The sequence below is a fragment of the Suncus etruscus genome, chromosome 1 (assembly GCF_024139225.1).
Source record: "Suncus etruscus isolate mSunEtr1 chromosome 1, mSunEtr1.pri.cur, whole genome shotgun sequence".
Classification (NCBI taxonomy): Eukaryota; Metazoa; Chordata; class Mammalia; order Eulipotyphla; family Soricidae; genus Suncus; species Suncus etruscus.
The window spans coordinates 153,348,127-153,357,465 of record NC_064848.1 but is presented as its reverse complement, the minus strand read 5'-3'; the positions used below and the strand labels follow the sequence as shown (position 1 = coordinate 153,357,465).

The following is a 9,339-nucleotide window of genomic DNA, read 5'->3' as shown; positions in this document are numbered from 1 at the left end:
CCTCTCTCTCTCCGCTCATTCTCCTCCTCCTCCTCTCCTCTCTCTCCTCTCTCTCCTCTCATCTCTCTCTCTCTCTCTCTCTCCTCTCTCTCTCCATCTCTCCTCTCTCTCTCTCTCTCTCTCTCTCTTCTCTCTCTCTCTCTCTCCTCACATCCACTTTCAAGTCCATCCCCTCCTACTTGAACTCCCCCCTCACCTGTAAACACCCTGTCCCCAACTCCTAACAGGCCATCCCTAGGATCACAGCCAAAGTAGCCTTCACATTTCTAATCTCATGTTGTGCCCCAAACCCAAACTCCCTCAACTGTATTTCCCTTTTCTTCAGTCTGGGCTTAAGCCCTATGCCGCCAAAGATATGGAATTCGTGTCTGGTTACCGAGATGAGTTCCTTGATTTTGCTGCCCTTCTCTTTGGCTGGTTCCGCAAGTTCATGTCAGAGCGTGGAGCTTCAGGACCAGCCTTGAAGGCCGTTGGCGGCAGCTGGAGGCTCAGGTCAGAAAACTGCCTCAGGACCCTGCCCTTTGGGTGCTCCATGTCTTGCCCAATAGCAGTGTGGCATCAGCCTTGGACAAGGGGCAGAGCAAGGCCCAGGATCAGGCCTGGGGTTGCCCCGCTCTTGGAGATGACCCCCACTCCACCTTCAAGACCTAAGCCCCTATGTTAGCTTTGTCAGCCTGGAGGAAGGAGAAGAGGAAGAGGAAGAGAATAGAGAAAGAGAGTAAAGGCTCTAATGCAGAGTCTGAGGAGAATGGGGACCCAGCCCCTGCCAGCAAGGAGTCCCCACAAGAAGCAAATCTATCAGGGAGTCCAAAGAGCCTGGACAGGAAACAGGAAGAGTTGAGGATGCTGCCCAGTGAATAGAGCTGAGGATGAAGCCGGGCCTGAAAAGAGGAAGGGACGGACAAGTGGTAAGAACTGAGGGCTTGCCCTGCTCACCCACCCTGGCATTCTCCCCCCTTCCAAGTCCTCTTTCCTATTTAGTACCCAGCCAGGAGTCACAAACAGTAAGTCATCTATCACGAGTGTGTTGGACTGATTCACAGTATTTGGTTTGGTCGAGTTTGAATTTAAACAGTGGGGGAAAAAAATGGGAGGGGTGGAGTGATAGCACAGCGGGTAGGGCATTGCCTTGCATGTAGTCAACTCAGATTCGATCCTCAGCATCCCACATGGTCTCCCAAGCCTTCCAGGAGCAATTTCTGAGCACTGCCAGGTATGGCCCAGAAACCAAAAGAGAAAGAAAGAACTGGAGAAAACCTCTGAAATGTAGATTTCCATACACCTTCTCAGGAGAAACTGAAAGTTTCTGGGCTCACATTTCTGCATGACAGCAAATGTCCATACATGTAGCATCTTGCCTTCAAATGAGGCAAATCCATTCTACTTACTCCCCTTTACTCATTTGGTGGTGTTAGAAAAATCCACTTAGCTTTACAACTTAGTTGCCTAGACTCTGTAAGCATTTGAGTTTGGTACCCACGACTCTAACCATGTTTGGCATTCCTTACCCCAACTTTTTATTTCTTCCTCAGAGGCTGCCCCCCTTCATCTTTCCTGCCTCTTACTGGTGACTGATGAATATGGCACTATCTTGGGCATTGACCTGTTAATGGATGGAGTCCAAGGAATACAATCAAGGGCTTAAGATCAGAGAGCCTGGCTCGTCGGGCCTATGCTCTCCTCTGCCACAGCATGGCCTGCCCCATGGGCTCTGGAGACCCCAGAAAGCCCCGACAGCTTACCGTGGGAGACGCCGAACTACATGGGTACAGGGATCTGATACTTATGGGTATGGAGGCCTAGGGTCTAGATTCCTGAGCAGAGCCTCATCCCTATGCCTGACACTACCTTTACCTTGCATTCAGAGAACTGGAGAGTCTGGTTCCAAGACTGGGAGTGAAATTAGCTAAAACCCCAATGCGAACCTGGGTCCCCGCCAGGCTTCACCTTTGCCTCCCTTCGGGCTCGGACCTGCCATGTTTGTCACCGCACAGCTTTGAAGTGAAGTTGACACCCTGGTAAGGAGCCTACAAAGATGAGGTGAAAAGTGGAAGAGTCACAGACAGGCAGAAAGAGAAGACCAGTGGACAGATAGTGTGAGGGACAAAGAAATAGGATGACAAATAAAATTAGCTGCTGTTAGGGTGAAATGTTAGTACAGGCATTTGCTTTTCTTTTTGTTTTGTTTTGTTTTGCTTTTGGGGCCACACCCATTTGATGCTCAGGGGTTACTCCTGGCTAAGCGCTCAGAAATTGCCCCTGGCTTGGGGGGACCATATGGGACACCAGGGGATGGGGGATCGAACCACGGTCTTTCCTTGGCTAGCGCTTGCAAGGCCAGACATCTTACCTCTAGTGCCACCTCGCCGGCCCTAGGCATTTGCCTTTCATTGCAGCTGACCCTATTTCAATTTCATCCATTGCATGATCCCCTGAGCTCTGCTGAGAATTACTCAGCCCAAACATTACCAGTATGGCCACAAGTACCCTCCAAGAAAGGTTGTTGCCCAGATTGTTATATATATGCAACTACAGGACAGAGAGACAACAGAAAGACCTACAGAGATTAACTGGATTGGGTCTGGATATGATTTAGTGGTAGAGCACCTACTCAGTGTTAGACCCTGGGTTCAATCCCTGTCACACACTTACAAAAGAATGAGAGAGATTAACTCTGAGTGCCTTCCCTCTATCTCCAGCCCTCAGTGTAATGCTGTCTTGTACTGCGGAGAGGCATGTCTCCGGACTGACTGGAGCCGATGCCCAGATGATGTGAGCCACCGATTTTGGTGCCCCAGGCTTGCAGCCTTCATGGAGCGGTCAGGAGAACTAGCAACTCTGCCTTTTACCTACACTGCAGGTACCATAAGGGTGAAGGGAGATCTTTGACACTGGGAGCAGGTTCTTAGGTCTGAGGACTAGGAGTGCAGTGTAGAGCCCTGGAATAGGACTGAATGCTGGGTATTGGGGGATGCAGGTTATATTTCAGGGCTGAAAATGGGGTCTCTGAGGCTGAAAATTAGAGGTGAATGTCAGAGAGAACTGAGGAAATTCAGGAGTAGATATTACAACATTAACTTCCCCTCTACCATATTACTCATGTGTAACATTGAATATATCACGTCTTAGAGCTTATTTTGTCCTTGTAAAATCAGAATACTAGGGCCCGGAGAGATAGCACAGCGGCGTTTGCCTGCAAACAGCCGATCCAGGACCAAAGGTGGTTGGTTCAAATCCCCGTGTCCCATATGGCCCCCCGTGCCTGCCAGGAGCTATTTCTGAGCAGACAGCCAGGAGTAACCCCTGAGCACTGCAGGGTGTGACCCAAAAACCAAAAAAAAAAAAAAAAAATCAGAATACTAACAAATACTTAAACAAATGTTTAAAGAATTGTAACAAGAATCCTGTGGGCTCAGTCAGTGCTTGTCACCTGCAGATGCTCAAAATCAGTATTTTTCTCCCTGACTGGAAACTAATTCTAAAAGAGGGGTTGGAATGATAGCACAGTGAGTAAGCGAGTAGCCTCATGCAGCCGACCAAGATTCAAACCCCAGCATCCCATATGGTCCCCTGAGCCTGCCAGAGGTGATTTCTGAGTGCAGAGTCAGGAGGAATCTCTGAGTGCCACTGGGAGTGGCCCAAAAACAAAAAAGAAAAGGCTAAAAAAACTAAAATCTGGAGTTCTAGTCACCAGGCCTTCAACCCCTCCCTTTCTTTGTCTTCAGAAGTGACCAGTGAAAACTTTAACAAGGAGGCTTTCCTGGCCTCCAGGGGCCTCACTCGTGGCTACTGGACCCAACTCAGCATGCTAATTCCAGGCCCTGGAACCCCGAGTCACCCCCGCGGCAACATGCCATCTCTCAGTCTTCTTCTCAGTGGTATGTGATGCCTCTTCAGCTATAGGATCCTTCCATGTAAAGGGAAGGGTGGGCTAGAAAAAAGTTGTAGAGTCCAGATAAGCACTTCTCATGTACATACCAAAACCTACATCACCACTGGGGCCATTCAAAGTCTTTTCTTTTCTTTTTTTTTTTTTCGTTTTTTTTTTTTTGTTTGTTTGTTTTTTTGGGTCACACCTGGCAGCGCTCAGGGGTTACTCCTGGCTCTACACTCTGAAATCGCTCTTGGCAGGCTCAGGGGACCATATGGGATGCCGGGATTCGAACCACTGACCTTTTGCATGGAAGGCAAATGCCTTACCTCCATGCTATCTCTCCGGCCCCTCAAAGTCTTTTCTTGAACCTCAAAGTAGTCAACCCTACCTGCCTCCCAGCCCCAAACCCAGTAGCTCCATCTCTACTACTGCTCTTGCTGCAGTCCCAGGCCCGCCATCAGGGTATCTAACTTTTTTTGGCAAGACTAGGGTATGGGTTGGGTGAGGAAAACCTCCCTGATACAAGGGTTCTGTCCTTCCTTTCACTCTCTCAGGAGATCCCTACCAACTTCTCCAGGGGGATGGGCCAGCCCTGATGCCGCCTGTGCCCTCAGATCCACCCAAGGGGCTCTTCGGTGAGTTTCAGAGAATCTGTGGCAGGAGTCTCAAACTCCATTTACCAGGGGGCTGCAGGAGATAAAGTCGGGGTGATCCTTGAGTGCAAAGTCAGCCTTGAACATTGGGGGGTGTGACCCAAACAACTAAAACAAAACAAAACAAAAAGATTCCACTAGGGCAGGGCCACAAAATGTTGTACGGAGGGCCGCAAACGGCCCGCAGGCCGCGAGTTTGAGACCCCTGCTCTGAGGAAATAATAGGTAGGAACAGGGACTGCAGAGTCAGTCTTCTGGAAGAGTGCAGTAAAGATTGGATTATTAGATGTGAGGGTTGGGGTCCAGGCATGGGGCTAGGTGTCCTAGTAACGTGTCCTCCCCAGGCTCATGGCAGGATTACTACTCATGGAGGGGCCTCAGCTTGGACTCTCCTATGGCTGTGCTTCTCACTTACCCACTGACTGTGTACTACGTCATCACCCATCTGGTGCCTCAGTCCTGTAAGAAGGGAGGGGTGCATGCATAGAGAAGAGGGGATGGAGAACTAGCAGAATGTCCAAGGGAGGAGGAGGGGGAGACCATTTTGTAAAACAGCAAGCTTTTCACCCAGTCCCTGAGCTCAACATCCAGAACAAACAGTCACTGAAAATCCATGTGGTGGAAGCCGGGAAGGAGTTTGACCTGATCATGGTGTTCTGGGTAAGTTCTTCCAGGGCTGAAGGTTGAGGACTGAGGTGTGAAGGTAGATGCAGAAGAAGACCTGGTCTGTGCTTCTGTCTGTCCTTTAGGAGCTCTTGGTCTTACTCCCCAATGTTGCCCTGGAGCTGCAGTTTGTAGGTGATGGTCTGCCTCCAGAGAGTGACCAGCAGCATTTTACCCTGCAGAGGGTAAGAGCTCAGGAGTCCTGCATTTCATCCTGGATCACCCTCTTATCCCCGCCCCTTCCACTCTTCCCTGCTCCTTTCTTGTCTGGTGGGTGCATCCTCCAGCAGTCCAACTTCCGTTTTCCCATTTGTTCCCGGCTCCTCAGGATGGTCCCAAAGTATCTGTCCGTTCGGGTCCCGGAGCATCAGCACGCCTCAGCTCTGGGACTAAAGAAAAGGGTGGCCGCAGAGACCTGCAGATCAAGGTTTCTGCCCGGCCCTACCACTTGCTTCAGGGGCCCAAGCCTGACCTGGTTATTGGTAAGAACCTGGGTAGGAGTGCAGGAAAGGACGGAGAGACCCTAGGAGCCAGCTTATCCTGTTCTCCCCTGGTCTGCAGGATTTAACTCCGGTTTTGGTCTCAAGGACACCTGGCTGAGCTTGCTGCCCAGGTTACAGGTGGAGTATCTCATACGAGTGAACTCCTTTTCCCACCTGTTCTGGGGCTCTTTTCCTTTGTCCACCTATACACCTCTTAGAGCCTGTCAGCCCACCTGCTCCTCTCTGTGTCTGCCTCAAGCCTTTTCCTTCTGGGGTCCTCTGTTCACACCCAGCTATCCCTTTAGTTCGGGGTGCCTGGGGGTGAAGGTGGCCTCCCCGAGGGTCTCTGAGGCTCTGCTCCGCCCCAGTCCCTCCGAGTGCCGGCCTTCTTCACCGAGAGCAGCGAGTACGGCTACACGATGGATGTCCAGACCATGGCGGGGGCCACCGGCGGGGGCACCAGCCCTCCTCTGCCCAACCCCTTTCGCTCCCCCTTTAGACTCAGAGCCGCTGACAACTGCATGCCCTGGTAGGTGCCTCCCATTGCCTTCGGAGGGCTTATTCTCAGACTCTCCCCAGTCCCCCGAGATAGCCCTGGAGGACCTTCTGGACTCCTGGGGGTGACCCCCTTCTATCCCCCACCCAAATCCAGCTCTGCAACTGCCTCTGTCCACCCCCGGGCCGCTCTTGCTAAACCCACGCCCTCCACTTCAGACCCAAACTCACAAAACCTCCCCAACTCCTAGCCCAGGTCCCCCCAAACCTGCTAGCTAGCTAGACGGGCCGCCCCTGATTTTAATGTAGCACCCCCACCCCCGGTAACCAGGAGCCCCAGACCCGCCCTAAGGCATTCCCCCCTCCAGGTACTGCAACGCCTTTGTCTTCCACCTGATCTACAAGCCCGCGCAGGGCAGCGGGGTTCGCCCCGCACCGGGTCCCGCTCCCGCAGTCCCGACCCCGGCTGCTCCGCCCGCCCCACCCCGAAGGCGTCGAGCGGAGAAAAAGCCCGGCCGGGGGACCCGTCGGCGCAGGTGAGGGCGCACGGGCCTGACATGCCTCGGAGGGAAAGCGAGAAGGGGGACCCCTCCTCGGAAGGGGGAAGGACGTCTGCATCTGAGGCAGCGGAGCACTAGAAAGTGAATAAAACGTGTTGGAAACCGCTGAGCCTCGATCCTTTGACCCTGCACTCGTCGACTCAGGAACGGTACGGGAGGGGACGGCCCTGGGAAGCGCGTCCTCGGGAGCCCCGCGACCAGGCGTGCCATCGCCGCGACCAAGTGTGATGGGCCATTCGCATCGACACAAAGGAAAGAGGGGCCAGAGCGGTCTTGCATGCGGCAGACCCGGGACGGACCCAGATCCGATTCCCGCATCCCATAGGGTCCCCTGAGCCTGCCTGCCTGGGCACCGCTAGGTGTGGCACACCCCACACCCCCCGCAAAAGCCCTCTAGTTTATTCTTCATAATCTAATGTAAATGAGATCTAGTATGAAATGAGGGCTGGAGAGATAGCACAGCGGTAGTAGCGCGTTTGCCTTGCACGTGGCCAACCCAGGACGGCCCTGGGTTCAATCTCCGGCATCCCATAGGGTCCTCCTTGCCTTCCCTCGTTGCCTCACAGGAGCGATTTTTCTGAGCGCAGAGCCAGGAGTAATCCCTGAGCGCAGCAGGGTGTGACCCCCAAAATCAAAGCAAAACAAAAACAAATAAATAAACGAAAAGCAAGAACTCTGAGCAGGGAGATAGCTCAAGGGAGTTGGTGCACAAGTTCCCCCAGCCTCACCCTGCCGTGCACCCCTTAGGTTTTGGAGGATGATGTGAAAAGAAGGAAGGGAGGGAAGGAAGTTGGTTCTATGGGCTGGAGCACTTGTTTCAAATACTGGAGGGCTGGTTGATATATTTTCTTTTTTTTTAATTAAATGATTGATACCGTATTAAAAATTTGTTGATACAAGTCTCAGTCAAACAATGTTCCAACATTCATCCATATTTACTTCCTGCCACAATATTCCCCAAGTTTCTAGTTTCCATCATCTCTCTCTCTCTCTCTCTCTCTCTCTCTCTCTCTCTCTCTCTCTCTCTCTCTCTCTCTCTCTCTCTCTCTCTCTCATTATTATCCAGAGTGATCATTTCCAACTACCATTGTCAGAGTGGTCCTTCGGTGCCCTAACTGCACTTTCTCCCCACCATTCCTCTTGTCTTTGAGTATTATTCTCAGACTATAGCTTTGTTGTCTTTATATCCCACAAATGAATGTGATCATTCTATATCTATCACTCTGATTCATTTCATCAGCATGATACTCTCCATGTCTATACATATATTTAGAGACTGGATTTGATCCCCTGCACCTCATGGTCCCCTGAGCACTACAGAGTAAAGTCCTAAAACTAAATTAAAACCCGAGGGAAAAAAAAAAAACAAGAAAACAAGAATTTAGGGATGACATTTCCATTCTGCTTCTTTCAGTCCAGCTGTTCCCTTTCTTACTAGAATTCTGACCTTTCCTAGTTCATGGTATTCAACTATTTCTTCCAACGTCATTTTCCAACCCCATGAATCTTTAGGGACCTGTCCCCTAGATAAGACAAGAAAGAGCAGAAAATAGTTTCTCAGGGGTTAAATATACAAATACTAATCTCACTACTAATGTGACCCTCCCTCTACCAGTGTCCCCAGTTTCCCACCCACCATCCTAGCCTGAAATCTTGCAGGCACAAATATATTTCATATTGTTACAGCACAAATGGAATTATCAAAACTTAGATGAATAAAGGTCAACTTGAAATAATTTCTATATCTTTCTTTTTTTTTCAGGGGTGGGGAAATAGTGGGAGCAAGGAGGAGAAAAAAAGGAAGGGAAGGGAGAGAGGGGAGGCACCCGGGCATGGGGAGGGATGGGTTGGTGGGGAGGAAGAAGGGTCAATTTCTATATCTTTCAATGGTGTTACTAAAGTCATTGTTTAAGGTGTTACTGTGGTTGGTGCTAGCTGAACCTTCTGTATTACTATTAAGGCTCACTGAGCTTGGTTGTCTTCTGTGAAACTTTCCCATCAGATTTTCTATGATCTTAATGGGCTGACACTGCTATGACATTTTGAAGTTTCATGAAGCCACATCTGGAACAAAGTTGGTGGTTTGGCAGTCTAATAAGTTTAAGTTGTGTAGCTGGGCCCTTTCTGTTGGAGGATGTTGGGTGTGGCTATGGGCTACAGTGGTTCATGGGGAAAGGAGAATCTGCCACTACATAGTCTAAGAAGACCCCAGACTTTTTTGTCCTGATCAGATTAATTAGAAAAAGTCAAATGCTTTTTTTTTTTTTTTTGGAGCTTAGCAGAGGAGCTGGGCCATTTTTCTACAGGGAAGATAATGGGAATAGACGAAAACTTTTCATTTAAATTCAGTGAAAAGCCCTTGTCACTCAATTATTTTTTCCTAGGAAACTATCTTTGGTCCCACCTTTTATCATCTCTTATTCAAAAGGCAGCCACCAGGCAGATACTTCCATAACTGATTAAGGTTACTAAGTATTAATATATCATGACATCATTTGCTTCTTAACAATGAGAGGGCCATAACATCTTTAGTTGTCTTTCTCATCATATAGTCTGTTAATAATGTGAAAGCATCAGAAAAACCCAAACTATGGCAAAGTCCACAAAATACT

At 50.0% G+C, this 9,339-nt stretch overlaps 1 protein-coding gene across 1 annotated transcript; it reads left to right on the top strand.

Moving 5' to 3' along the window:
- The first annotated feature begins 355 nt into the window (after window positions 1-355).
- Window positions 356-6,707, top strand: ZMYND15 (zinc finger MYND-type containing 15). The gene is given in 20 exon segments (XM_049774498.1): window positions 356-452; window positions 455-550; window positions 553-724; window positions 726-842; window positions 844-908; window positions 1,533-1,634; window positions 1,637-1,766; window positions 1,866-1,934; window positions 1,936-1,985; window positions 1,988-2,018; window positions 2,700-2,860; window positions 3,726-3,878; window positions 4,429-4,509; window positions 4,872-4,988; window positions 5,099-5,187; window positions 5,277-5,375; window positions 5,519-5,672; window positions 5,752-5,810; window positions 6,041-6,201; window positions 6,536-6,707. Coding segments are annotated over 20 exon segments (2,175 nt in total).
- Window positions 6,708-9,339: the final 2,632 nt, after the last annotated feature.